Source organism: Pollachius pollachius (assembly GCF_949987615.1).
Source record: "Pollachius pollachius genome assembly, chromosome: 11".
Taxonomy (NCBI): domain Eukaryota; kingdom Metazoa; phylum Chordata; class Actinopteri; order Gadiformes; family Gadidae; genus Pollachius; species Pollachius pollachius.
The window spans coordinates 19,323,869-19,337,668 of NC_136944.1; the positions used below are offsets into that span (position 1 = coordinate 19,323,869).

Below are 13,800 nucleotides of genomic sequence, written 5' to 3' on the forward strand. Positions count from 1 at the left end.
CATCCAAGATAACGATGAGATTCTTAGCGCTTCGCCAGAAATACAACCGTCCTGATGGATGGATCGATTCCCGGTACAGAGTTGCTGAATCTGATTTATGCTTCATGTCATCCCAACGTCCAATCCGATGGAAGTCCCAACCAGGGCTTTAGTGCTTCACAAGCTGTGGGCCTGTGCCGTGCCGGGGTTTAGGGCTCCCTTATGAAGCTGCGTTCACTCTTGGATTGTAGTCTTTAAGTGTCGCTATATAGTAGTCCCTTAAAGGAATGGCTTCCTCTACCTCCCCTCCCCAACCCTTCCTAACTCCTCTATTACTGGCCGCCTGCCTCCAGAGGGATGAGGAGAAGGGGGGCCTGTCATTCAGGCTGCGTGCAGAGCGCTCAAATACTCCTGCGTTGAGTAGGTTTCAACTCTCACCAAGGTTACCTCAAGGTCGCTGCTTCCATTTGGAATGCTAACTCTGCTCACTCTGCTCACTCTGTGCATGTGTGTTTGTGTGTGTGTGTGTTGAACGTCCATTGAGTGAATGTATTAAGACCTATTTTTTTAAGTCTTTTTGTGCGTCTGTTTTTGTGAGTGTGTAGGTGTGTGCGTGGGTGTAAGAAAGCAAACTGATCGCTGAAGGCCATGTTCACAAATAAAGGTTAGGGGGGGGGTTATGATTTGTTATAATTACATAAACAGTTGTAAGGCTCTATGTATATCAAATCCATCTTATATCGGTATTATTCAGCGCAGAATACCAAAGAAAAATACACACATGACTTTGCATGATTGTGTTCTGGCTCACATCCATACAGAACACACCATACATCCATGCATTTACTCGTAAAATAACACGCACAAGCAGAGAAGCAGCCTCCTAAGACCCTAAATACAGACAGGCAGTGACACTTTGCCCCACCCTAACCAATGATTCTGTTGGTATTTAGGTTTCAACTGTAGGTGGCGTATGTTGGGACGGTGATTGTGGTGTAGGTGGTGGTGATGGTGGAGCTGGTGGTGGATAGGAACAAGGGCCCACAGCAGCAGTGCACTGAGTGCACATACACACTCTGAGTTTTCCACGCTTTGCTCTTTTCCCACCTCGTGCTCTCAGCTGTGTTTGTACAAGATTCAATAAATAAAAAACGGTATGGATTGGAGTTCTGTGGCCAGATCAGGTACATCAAAATCAAATCCCAAAAGTACAGCAGAATAATCTAATTCTAAATTTGAAAAGTTATTTTTAATTTGTGTATTATCATGTAAGCTGTTTCTCACATTCCTCGCCTCAGGTTCTCAGCACAATTAGAAAGTCTCACTGCTTCTCACATCTCCATAGAATGAAGTGTTGAAGGTTGCGCTGTGAAAGATGGCACCTTTCCAGCTAATACGAGGTGTAAGTTTAACCTCACCTCTTACTTGGAAGTCATTTAGTATTCCGTTTAGGAAGGAAGACACTTTGTTAAAAAATTGGGGCACAAGCTGGTCTGTTATTCTTGTATGATTTATTACTCTGTTTTATTTTGTTTTATTTTGGTGCTTTTCTTCATTGTCCAAATCATTGGAGATATGTCTTGAATTAGATTGTATTGTATTGTCCTCCAGAGACTAAATAAATCGCCACGGGTGAACATTACATATGACATCATCTTAGTCTTGCACCATTAGCAAAGCATAATTTTGCATAACTTAGCTCAGCATATTTTAACATAGTTTAGCATAGCATAGCTGATCAACCTAAGAGCTCCTTCCAGGTAACTACAGAGCCCGGCCTGTGCTTAGCAGCCCTCCTCAGATGTCACAACGTGTTCATTAGAACTGGCGCTGGCTCGGCTGAGCCTTATTATGGCCCTTGTGGCCCTTCAAAGACCCAACACCCAGTCCTGCTGCCCAGTTGGGCCAATGCTTGTACTGCCAGCCCTGGGGTGGGACATGCACAGTGGAGCCCCCGCCCCACCCAGCTGTTTGAGAGCGCACCGAATTAAGACGCACAACCGCGTTGTTGACGGCGTCATGTATCACCTGCTTTCTTTATCCTGCCGTTCGTGTGAAGCTGCAGATTTGACAATGTGTTAGTCATGTGTCGGCAGAATATTACGTAACAAAAACCATTCTGATTGTTGTGAAAATAAAGAGTGTCCCTGGCTGGCAGGTGGAGGTGGGCGGAGCCGACACAGGAAGACCGAGCTTAGCTGTAAACAACTCCTCCTCCTCTTCCTCCTCTCTGTGATGAACATGCCACCCCTTTTCTTTCTTCAAATGACAGACCTGAGACTTGGCAGCCCCACCCCACTCACTCTGTCTGACTGATGTAGGTAATGTGATGCTTCAGTGTGTGTGTGTGTGTGTGTGTGTGTGTGTGTGTGTGTGTATGTGCGAACACAAATCTGTGGGTGTGTTTGTGCAAACACAAATCTGTGTGCATGTGTGTCTGTGTGTAAACACAAATGTGTCTATGCGTGTGTGCTCAAATGTATGTGCATTCACAAATGTGTAGGTGTGTGTGTCTGTGTGTATGTGTGTGTGTGTGTGTGTGTGTATGTGTGTATGTATGCGTATGCATGAATAAAGATAAAATAAACGCCCTCAGTGTCAGATGATCCCTTTTAGCAACAGATTTTGACGTGACGATTAGATCCTCGGTAAAACACACACTAATTGCGTTTGTTGGTTCTAAAGAAGAGGTGCGACTGAAGGGTCCTCACTTTGTTTGAAGCACAGACCCGAGATGAAAGAACATTTCGAACGGTGTGTGTGTGTGTGTGCACAACATGCACTTAGAAGGTGTGTAACAGGTGATGTGCACTCTTAATAACATGTCTGGAAACTGGATACTCTGCTGCTCTGCACTGCTGGTCACTATCAAGGTCCACACTCTGAGCGTGTCGGTGGTAGCTGGCCAAGGTGTGTGTGTGTGTGTGTGGGGGGGGGGGGGGGGGGGGGGGGGGGGAGGGGTCGCCAGGGGTCGAAAGGTCACAACCCTGACAGAGGCTCCCATTAGGGCTAACTGGGGAGTGTGCCATTGGTAGCCAGTTATTCCCCGGCTTCTGCCCACGCGCACACACGCAAGCAAGCACACATACACGCACACATCTTTTTTAACAGATGTTAAATGTTCACAGGTTTGGAGCTGGAAATTAACAAATAAATAATCAATTAATATTTGTTCATTTCCTTCTCTTCCTAAATGTGTACTCCAAAATAATAAACTACAGATGGTTTAATTTGATTTAAATATTCGTCACTGCATAAATAAGGCTAGCGTTTTATTTTCTTAAGGCATCACTATCGACGAAAAGTTCCTTTATTCAAAGCAGGCAGCGCATGTGAGGGCCACACACAATTCTTTCTCAGACTACGGCTTAAGGGTGCTCTCTGTTGGGGGTCGGGGAGAGAAAGAGGAGGGCTGTGGGTGCTGGCGTCTGAGTTCGGGGGAGGAGGTGAGCTGGTTAGGGGGGGAGGGATGGCGAGTAGGGGCGCGGGGATTGGTCAGTCCTTACCGGTCCGAACGCAAGCAAGGGGGGGGGGGGGGGGTAATGAAAACAAATGACCCATCAGGGTCAAAGGGTCGAGTTCAAGGATCGGGATGCAGTCTCAATTTCACAACACGGTGAGATTAATGAGGCTAATCTGATAGTGTTCCACAGACAGGCTCCCCGTCTCCTTCCTCCACCCCGCCCGTATCACTTACACCCGCAGTCCCCTCTGATCCAGGGGTGGTGTTGGGGCTGGTGGTCGAGGTGTTGGTGTTGGTGCTGGTTGGAAGGGGTAGTGTGTGCCCCACCTGTTGCTTTTGGTTTCCGATCCTGCGTCTTTGGGAGTGTTTCGCTAACCGCAGACTGCCGGCTACGTTGCGTACTCCTGTTCACAGTGCAATTCAAACGAGGAGAAACCCTTCTCTTTTAATAGCCGTGGCCAAACAAGTGCACCTTCAATGTTCTTTTTGAGCCTTCCACGTTTTGTGCGGTCACACTAGAATATTTTAATATATATTGCAAGTTGGTTTGGCTCCGACATCTCTTCATGTGTGATTTATTGAATTACTAATTGAAACAGTGTAAGATACTGACGATTTATGGAATTTAGTACATTTCACACCAGATGTGTCTCACGTTTTTTTTTTATTACAGCCTGGATCTAGCAGTACTGTTTCGCCATGAGAGCTTTTCTCGAGCAAATTTATATTATGCTATGTTGATGTTTTTATTAAAACAATTTTAACCTATTGGTTTTCTTTTTAGGGGAAAGACAAACAAGTTAATAGATATTCACAATGCACCTAACACCGAGGCTAGTTTAAGTTTAAGCAATGTTGCCCCCTTGTGGAGGAATATTCTAAAGGCAACGCAGATTTTATTTAAGAAACCAGGGACCATGATGCCCAGCTTTGTAAGCCTATATAAGTTTTCAAGATGTATTACAATTATGAACCTTAAAAGGCATATATGTTTGAAATAAACACATGGGTGCATTTTAATAATACACCCACATAAGATGTATTTGTATTAAATTATCTTCTTTCATTTATTCTGTATTAGTCTCATGCTCTCATTTAGCGACGTTACGGTATTCTACAATATACATGTGTTTACCCAACCTCACCACCCGGGGGCACTGTCGGAATGAAAGTATTTTTAGGCCTGACTCATAAATACGTACAGTACATTCTAATTAGAATTAATCAAAGGTTTTCCTTCCATTAACACGTAGAAAGCTGTGCCCACAGTTCGTATGTAGTACTGGAAAAATGCTAAATAAAAACAACACCACTCATAGGCGTATAATAAATTGGCTCTAAACACTACATTCCCCACAATGCAATGCAACGCAACATAGCGGTTCCATGTCACACTACGCTGTCACGTTCTGCCCAGGCAGCCCGTAGATGTGAACCGCTCCAGCATCCCTGCGTGCGGCTATGGTGCAAATGTATATCTAGAAAATCAATCAGAAAATATGTAAGAAAGAAAGGACAGGAAAACAATAGAAAAATGTACCTTTGCTCCGCGTTAGCATTTGCAATGAGAAGGGGACAGATATGACCGGGCGGACTGTCTGCGGTGGCTCTCTATGGAAAGGGGATGCTATTCTGAGGGAAATGCGGAATCTTTTTCTCTGTAGGTGTTAACGTTAGGAAATTACAAGATGAAGAAGCAATTTAATCGGATGCGACAGCTCGCCAACCAAACGGTGGGCAGGTAAGCGAACCCCTTTTACTGTCTTACCATCTCCCGGTTTATTAGCATCGCCTACTTGGGGGGAAAAGGGAAACATCTGCTCACCGGTCCAGCTTCAAGTTCTCCATCAGAACCATGCGCACACTTACTGCGTTCTGCAAACATTGCATTTAACACACACACACACACATACACACACACACACGCTGGCCTGCCCGCGCGCACGCACACACACACACACACACACACACACACACACACACACACACACACACACAGAGAACGAGCTACTGGGATTCTCCTGTACTGTACCCCCCCCCCCCCCGCCCCCCCACACACACACGCACACGTTAAGATGTTTGCACGCGGACGCTGGAGTTATCCTGGGTGTCTCCCTGTATCTCTGTATTTAATAAACTAACACAGGAGAATTCCAGAGTTCAACGTTAAGATGTGCATGCACAAAATAAAAGGATGGATGTGCGATAATGTGTTTCATTTGGACTGCGTAGCGCGATGGTGAATACCGCATAGGCAGCGTGTCGGCGCAGTGCTCCCGGTCTCCTGAAATACATCCCATACAGGCACTCTCAACAACACGCATCACGCCGAGGGGGGTAGCCTGCAACGTTAAAGGCAACGTTGAATGAAATAATACAGCATATCCAGTGCAAAATGTACTTTGTCTGGAGCTGTGAAAGGTGGACATGATGAGGACAGATGCGGCGTTTTAAGATGCTGCGTGATTGAAAAGGTGCAATGTTTTCATACGCAGCTGTGAGAGGGAACCACCTCTTTTAGCTCATACCATCTCCGCCCCGAAATGGCCCATGCTTGTGGAGTGATATGCGTTTTCTTTTTGAAACGTCAAACTTCACATGGTGAAATATATGGCTCACTCAAAAAGTTGCGATCTATGTTAAGGTGGAAGCTTTTCATGTGGGAGTGTCAATTGCAGTGCAACGGTCGTGCTTTACTTCTTCTGAACATGGTGCTTTTGACAGGTGTGTGTGTGTGTGTGTGTGTGTGTGTTCGGTCGGGGGGGTGGACATGTGTGTGTGTGTGTGTGTGTGTGTGTGTGTGTGTGTGTGTGTATGCGCATATATAGGTTTGTGTGGGTGTGTTCATGAGTGTGTGTGGGCTGGTGTTTGCGTGCGTGTCATCAGGCCAAGGGGACGCACTTCACAGGATCTGCGCACCATGTCAATGTTCAGTCATTCAGTTTCCCAAAGCTGCTTTCACGAGTCTTGACGGTCGTTTAGACAACGTTAGCGTGTACAATTTGAACGCAGCTACTGTGGGCACATGTGTGGGAGGCGTGTGGGAGGTCCATGTGTGCAGGGAAATAGTTCTCGGTTCTGGCTGACTCTTGTTTGTGTTTGTATGAATGTGTGTTTGCGTGGATTGCATGCATTTGTATGTGCATATCTACAAATCACGATGCGTGGTGATTGGGGGGCGAGTTTGAGTGAGAACATCCTTGTGTGTGTGTGTGTGTGTGTGTCTGTTTGTCTCTCTCTCTCTTTCTCTCTCACTCACTCACTCACTCACTCACTCTCGCTCTCTCTCTCTCTCTCTCTCTCTCTCTCTCTCTCTCTCTCTCTCTCTTTCTCTCTCTGCATATATTAGCCTATATGCATCCCACATGCTCCTGCCTACACCATCAAACACTGAGTTTAAAACGGTCTAAAATATTCCACTCCCTGGCTTGTTGTTTTCTAGGCTGTTATGTAAGTGCATCAAGGTGGTGTGGCTTGTTGCAGCACAACAGACCATATGGAGCAGACAACACCGAGACGCTGGCTGGAGTCTGAGTGCAGGGGCCTTGCTGGCCTTCCTGTAGCTAGGCCTTAGCAAGCCCCATAGACTTGGCCTACTTGGGCGTGTTCAAGAGAGAGAGAGAGAGAGAGAGAGAGAGAGGGAGAGAGAGAGGAGAAGACACAGTGTTTATGTAACAGGCATTGAAGGCTCGTTACATAAAGACCCCTTTCTGTAGAAGCTCCCCATTGTGACTGAAGATAGGGGTTTCAAGCCGAGGTGAGGAAGTGACTGTACTCTCGTGTCGTTCTGTGTTCTGGCCCAGTGGTGGTCATAACAACGGAGGCATCTTGCTGGGATAGAGCAGTAGAGTTTTAAGGGGAGAGGGGACAAGGGGTTGATGTTATTGCACTGAAATGGCAGGTTATTCAGTCACTTTGTGTTTTTCTGAATGAGCCACATGAAATAGCATTCTGATTGACAAATCATGGCAAATATCCACTTTTTATAAATCTTCTAACGATGTCTTTATGGCTAGTATTGGTTCAACATGCCCTGGAAGGTCCTTGAACGACATATATAATAATATAAAGTTGTGTGTGTGAGTGTGTGTGGCAACGACATCCCCCTCAACGCTCCTCCTGGCTCCTGGGGATGGTGGGAACCATGGGAGTTCCCCTGTTGCATTGTGGGTGATGGATCGGTCTGTGTTGAAGGTGACCCGGATGTAGGTCTGTTGGAGGTGTGAGTGTGTGAGTGTCTGTCTTTCTCTCTGTAACCCACCAGTACCATACCCACCAGGGAGGCACTGTCAGCCCAGTCCTCGCTCTATTACTGGCGGATTCTGATAGGTGCTGGGGCTCACTGATGGATGAATCAGTCACCCCGATGATATGAGAGAGAGGGAGAGCGAGAGAGAGAGGGAGAGAGAGAGAGAGAGAGAGAGAGAGAGAGGCTGTACATAGGAAACTGCATATTTTCTTGTTTCTGTCTTGACTTGGGAATGCAACGTGTGTGTGCGGTGTATTCGTGTGTGTGTGTGTGTGTGTGTGTGTGTGTGTATGTGTGTGTGTGTGTGTGTGTGTGTGTGTGTGTGTGTGTGGGGGGGGGGGGGGGGGGGGGGGGGGGCCTAACCCTGTGTGTGTAGGTTGAAAGGGATTGGCCAAAGAGTGAAGGTCTTCCTTCATAGTAGTCTCCCGGTAGTACATGCTGTGTCAGCATCTCTCTCTGGCTCTCCCTCGGGCTGCTGATCGGGCTGCCTGGGTGTGACACACGGTCATGTGACACACGGTCATGTGACAGCAGCCTCTGGACCAATCAGCCTCGAGCCTCGAGCACCCTTTGTTGTATAGCTGATGTATGCACATTGTGTGGACAGAGAGAACCATTACTGATGAACTGTATGGTTCGAGAACCATTACTGAGGAACTGTGATCACAGAACCATCACTGAGGAACCATGAAGTCAGAGAACCATTACTGAGGAACTGGGTGGACAGAGAGAACTATTACTGAGGAACTTTGTTCATAGAACCATTTCTGAGGAACTATGTGGTCAGAGAGAACCATTTCTAAGGAACTGTGTGGTCAGAGAACCACTACTAAGGGACTGTGTTCATAGAACCATGTCTTAGGAACACGAGGTCAGACCAGAGGCAGTCACCGTTTAGTGAGCTGAAAAAGAATAACAACTTTGTAAAATAGGTTGACGTGACATTTTGTTGTGTCGGTTCCCACAAGACAGTTTATATGAAATTAAACTGGCCTCAAAGAATGAGACTGAAAGGAGAAACGACCTCTCCCTTTCAATAGTCTGAGAACTAGCCAATTTGGGGAATGCGTAGCATGTCTAGCCTGGAGCATCACTTTGTGGTTCCGATACTGTATCTCCTGACCTATTTCTCATTCCGCCCTGCGCTCAGCCTATCTGGGTCTAGGACAACTTGTTAAGAGGATGCAATTTATTCTAGGTCTTTGTTAAATACCTCATGCTTAATGGGATATACCACAAAATCGTGTTGAAGGGAATGAAAATCTGTACTTGTCTGACCATTTTCTTGACTTTCATAAATCGTATCTGTCAAGTTGTCCATCCTGGATCTATTTTGATTGTGCCGGCTGGCGTCTGTGCCCAACTACATAGTACCTTGCCCTCCATATTCGGACTGCAGCACCCCGGGGTCAACTCAGAAATATTCCCTGCCTGGCCTAATGGCTACGCTCCTTCTTCAAATATAGTAGTAGTGACCAATCGCTACCTCTTCTTCTTTCTCTCTGTCTGTCTCTGTCTGTCTGTCTGTCTGTCTCTCTCTCTTTCTCTCTCTCTCTCCCTATCTCTCTCTCTCTGTTTCTGTCTCTCTGTCTCTCTGTCTCTCCATCTCTCTCTCTCTTTCTCGTTTCTCTCTCGCTCTCTGTTACTCTCTCATTATCTTTTTGCTCACTCTGCCTTTCTCTCTCTCTCTTAGCAACACATGGTGAAGGCATCACAAATAAACTGGCTTATACTGGCCAGTAACAACCAACTGGGATTATGACGGAAAAAAGAGGAGCCAAAAGACATTTGTTATATCATTATTGTTATGCTACCTAGTGTACTGTCTGTTGATTTTGCTTTGTGAGGAATTAGTTAGAGGATGATTTGATGGAGGGTAAAAAAAGGGAAATTGGTTTGTGTGTGCATGCCATACATACATGTACACTGTGCATGAACATTTGAAGTGTTTTAGGTGTATATGTATGAAGACAATGTTGCATGTTCTATGTGGGCTGTGTGTTGAGTTGTTTGCGTAAGAGTCCTCCCACACAGGCAGTGTAGCCGAGAGCAGAACACGACGCGCTGCTCTGGTGATGCAGGGGGGTTTGGGGGGGGCACACAAACACAGCTGCTCTCTCTCTCATCTCTCACTCTCTCCGTCTCTCTATCTCAATCTCTGTCTCCATCTCCGTCTCACTCACTCCATCATAGTCTCTGATAACTAAATTCTCAATATCTGTCTCTCTCTCTTCCACTCTCACTCACTCACTCATTCAGTCACTTACTCACCCACTCACTCACTCACTCACTCACTCACTCACTCACTCACTCACTCACTCACTCACTCACTCATGCACGCACGCAGGCACGCACACACTTTTTCACTCACTCACTGACTCACCCACTCACTACTCACTCTAGCTCTCACTCACTCACCCTCTCTCTCTCTCTTCCACTCTCCCTGAGTTGTGTATCTTTCATGCTGCGTTCCCAAATACCTTTGCATATCACACAACACAATTAGCCCTTTAGGTCGCCCGTCTGCCTTGCCTACGTCTTCTGCCCACAGCAGCACCACACTGTATCGGCCCGGCACATTATGTTCTCCGACCTCGTCAGCGAGTGGTAATTTAAACAGGTAACGGCGTTTTGCCTCGTCGTGTCTTTATCTCTGTATCTTTCCATAATTACTCTCTCACTCGCTCACTAACTCACTCACTCACTCACTCACTCAGCCACTCACACTCTCTCTCTGTCTCTCTATCTCTCACACACTTGCTCACTGTCTATCCCTCTCTCTCCCTCTCACTCACTCACACACTGAGCTCACTCATTTGCTCACTCACTCACACTCTCGGTCTCTCTTTATCTCTCTCTCTCTCCATCCCACACTTAGTCTCTAGCTCTCTCTCTCTCGCTCCCTCTGTATTTCTGCCAACCCACCTCTTTTTTTCGTTTGGCAAGAGCAGCACCATGCAGATTTCCGGAGATGGTGCCGCCGCCGCCTCTCAGAAACACAGATGATCTGATGAGCCCCTTTCATTTCACTGTAGCCCTGTCTGCAACCCGTTTGTTTGCATTGTCGAGGAAATCTTGCGATTCTCTTTTGCGCTCACGATTCATACGTCTACGACACATTAACAATTGTAAGCCTAGTATTTTTGTAGCAACAGATGCTTGATAATTCAGTCCAATGATTCACCGATAATTGAAACATTTGAATGGTTGAATTATCAACAGATGGATTGATCGACTAGTCATTGATTGACGTTCACTTTCAAGACGTTTCCTTCTTGTTACTCTCTAGGACTTCAGTGAGTGCCCCATCGCTACACTTGGTATATTTTTAGTGCGTACACACGCTCTCTCTCGCCCCCGGGCCCTGTGACAACGCGTGGCTCTCTGTTAGGGGAGGGGACTCATTGTACCGGAACAAGAAGAACTCATCATTTATTAAACCCGGAGTTACTAGGGCCTACACACATGCTTACTGCCTACTACCCACAATGCCCCTGGGCGGCTCTAAATGAACCAGGTCGTCTGCATGCTCTACAGTTAGTGTTGACGAAAACTCATGAGCCACTCATGAGCCACCACGTCTCGACCCTCTCACTGCTGTGGGAGGGTGGTTTTAGTTATTTTGTTCTTCGATAAAGAGCCTTTGTCAACAAGTCATATCGGTCATCGCAGAGGGATGATGTCAACGGGGAACAGAAGGGGCTGCCCATCCCTTTCCACATCGGTGGTTTCTACGGCGGAGCGGCCCTCTTAAAGGGCCCTCGCTCCCCTCTGCTTATCACCCGGATTATCACCTCCAGCCTTCCACTCACAGTTTACTAGAGCCCTGGGTACCGTGGTAACAGGAGACGGAGGGGTGATGATCTTTGGTCATGAGGCTTCACATTGTTAAGGATGGAGTGGCTCTTATCCATTGTTTTGTTTTGGTATCCATCAGTCTTTTCATTGGTCTCTGTGGTGAATGGCTTAGTTCTGTCTGTCCGTCCCAGTGGACTTTGTGCATACAACGGTGGTCAGGCTGGGTTGAAGCGAGTCCATCACACACACACACACACACACACACACACACACACACACACACACACACACACACACACACACACACTAGTCACACATACACACAGTCACACACACACACACACACACACACACACACGCACACACACACACAAACACACAAAGACACACACACACACACACACACAGAGTCACACACACAGAGTCCCTCGCCACTTCAGGCCTGGCCCCTAGAGGCCTCGCAGACCGCTGCTGCCCATGAGCTCACCTAAAACAGGAAGTGACATCGGCAGCTGACATAATGTAGATGCTGGTTGCAATTCCACACCAAGCCCATACTGGGAAAATGCGCTATGGATTGAGGGTGAGGACACCATAACACGTGGACGTTACCGTGACAACAGAAATAAATAGACGTTCCATAGGGGATGATAATATGGTGCCTTTTTTTTTCTTCAGATGGTAGTGATTACATAAGCCACTACTGCACAGAGCTCTGGAATATGTTGATGAAGCTATAGTCAACCTTATGGAGATGTAAGGGCATGCATGTCTGTGATGGAGGGTTTTGGTAGAGATTCTGTAAATCTTATCCAGGAGACCACCCTTGGCATTTGTATTTCGCGTGCAATATGTTTATTATTCATAATGTAATATTTTATTTAGTTAATGGGTCGCCCTGTTCCTCAGAGTGGGACTGCTCCAAGGCTGTGAGACGAGCATATGTTCAATCGGTTGAATTCTCATCGTGGATCTTTAGTTCTGCAGAGCCAGCGACCAGGGGCGACTCCCTCAATGTGCCCACTTCCTGCCGTGGACAAAGAGCGACCACGATCAAAACAGGAAGCATTGTTCCAAAAACTGTCCCGTACTGTTCGTTCTTCGTTTTGGGTTAAGCATTTTTTGGTTTTATTTTTAGTTACAGGACAAGCTTGCTTATCTGGAACCTATATTTAAATGGATAATGATCTACAGTATATTATTTGTGGTCATATCAGGAGGGAAAGGATGCTTGAAAGATCTACAGTGAACACACGTGTGTGCATATATGTGGTTCATGGAGCCAAAGTATTTTAGGGCATTCTTTAATTATTATTATTAAGGGAGTTGATATGAGCTCATTCATGTATACAATTGGTTCAAGGTGAATAATGTTATCCCTTAAAGTTGGGTAAAGTTAAAGAAATAAATCCTTTATGTGTTGTTCTCCGGAACGATTGTTAATGTAGTTGCCTAGAAAACATGTGCATGGATTCAATTTATACAGCCTTTACAATTTTAAATGAGCTATTGATATTACGATTTCAATAACCCTAACCCTATATAAAATAGAACAATTTAAAGTGAAAGCAGAAACCCTAAAAGAGATTGTTCATAAATGAAGTAATGAACAATAACCCACTGCTGTCTCTCTCTATGTTGTTCTTTCGCTCTCCTTGGGTCTCTTTTTCTCTTACACTCTCTGTGTGTCTCATTGTATCTCAGACTTCTCTCTCTCTCTCTGTCTCTCTCTCTCTCTCTCTCTCTCTCTCTCTCTCTCTCTCTCTCTCTCTCTCTCTCTCTCTTTCTCTGTCTCTCTCTCTCACACTCTCCTTTTGTCTTTCTCTCTCACTGTCTTCCTCTCTCTCTGGTTGGTTTGTGTGAAAGTGCCCCAAGGGTGTCTGTGTACTTAAATGTGCACATCCTTTTACACGTGTGTGTGTGTGTCTGTGTTTGGTGTGTTTGTCTGTGTGTATGTTTGTGTGTGTGTGCGTGCGTGTGTGTGTGTGTGTGTGGCTGTTCTTGTATACGTGTTCGTCATTGTATATAGGTGCTAGGTTTATTTGTTCTCGTATTTGACTTTTGTTTAAACACACAAAGAATAGTGAGCACTGTCCGTCGTGGGTCTGCTCCTCCCTGGTTATTCCTGCATACTTAACAAAGCGCTGACCTAGTTTACCGGACAACCACAGTAAGTAGGTTTCTCTGTTGGAGCAGCCTCGCGCCCTTGCAGTCGGTCGTCCCCTCAGCCCGGTCGTTTAGAAGGAGACCCATCCAGGTCCTCTCTGGTTCACCCTGCAAAGGTCTGGGGGGGTAATGTGCTCTTCGAGGC

At 46.3% G+C, this 13,800-nt stretch overlaps 1 protein-coding gene across 1 annotated transcript in view; it reads left to right on the forward strand.

Moving 5' to 3' along the window:
• Positions 1 to 4,942: 4,942 nt before the first annotated feature.
• Positions 4,943 to 13,800, forward strand: part of LOC307083281 (rho GTPase-activating protein 44-like) — a gene marked incomplete at its 3' end in the record, with an annotated part of 31,487 nt that continues 22,629 nt past the window's right edge. Inside the window, 1 exon segment of the mRNA XM_079747114.1 lies at positions 4,943 to 5,183. Coding sequence (XP_079603240.1) covers positions 5,131 to 5,183 — 53 coding nt within the window. The 5' untranslated portion in view covers positions 4,943 to 5,130.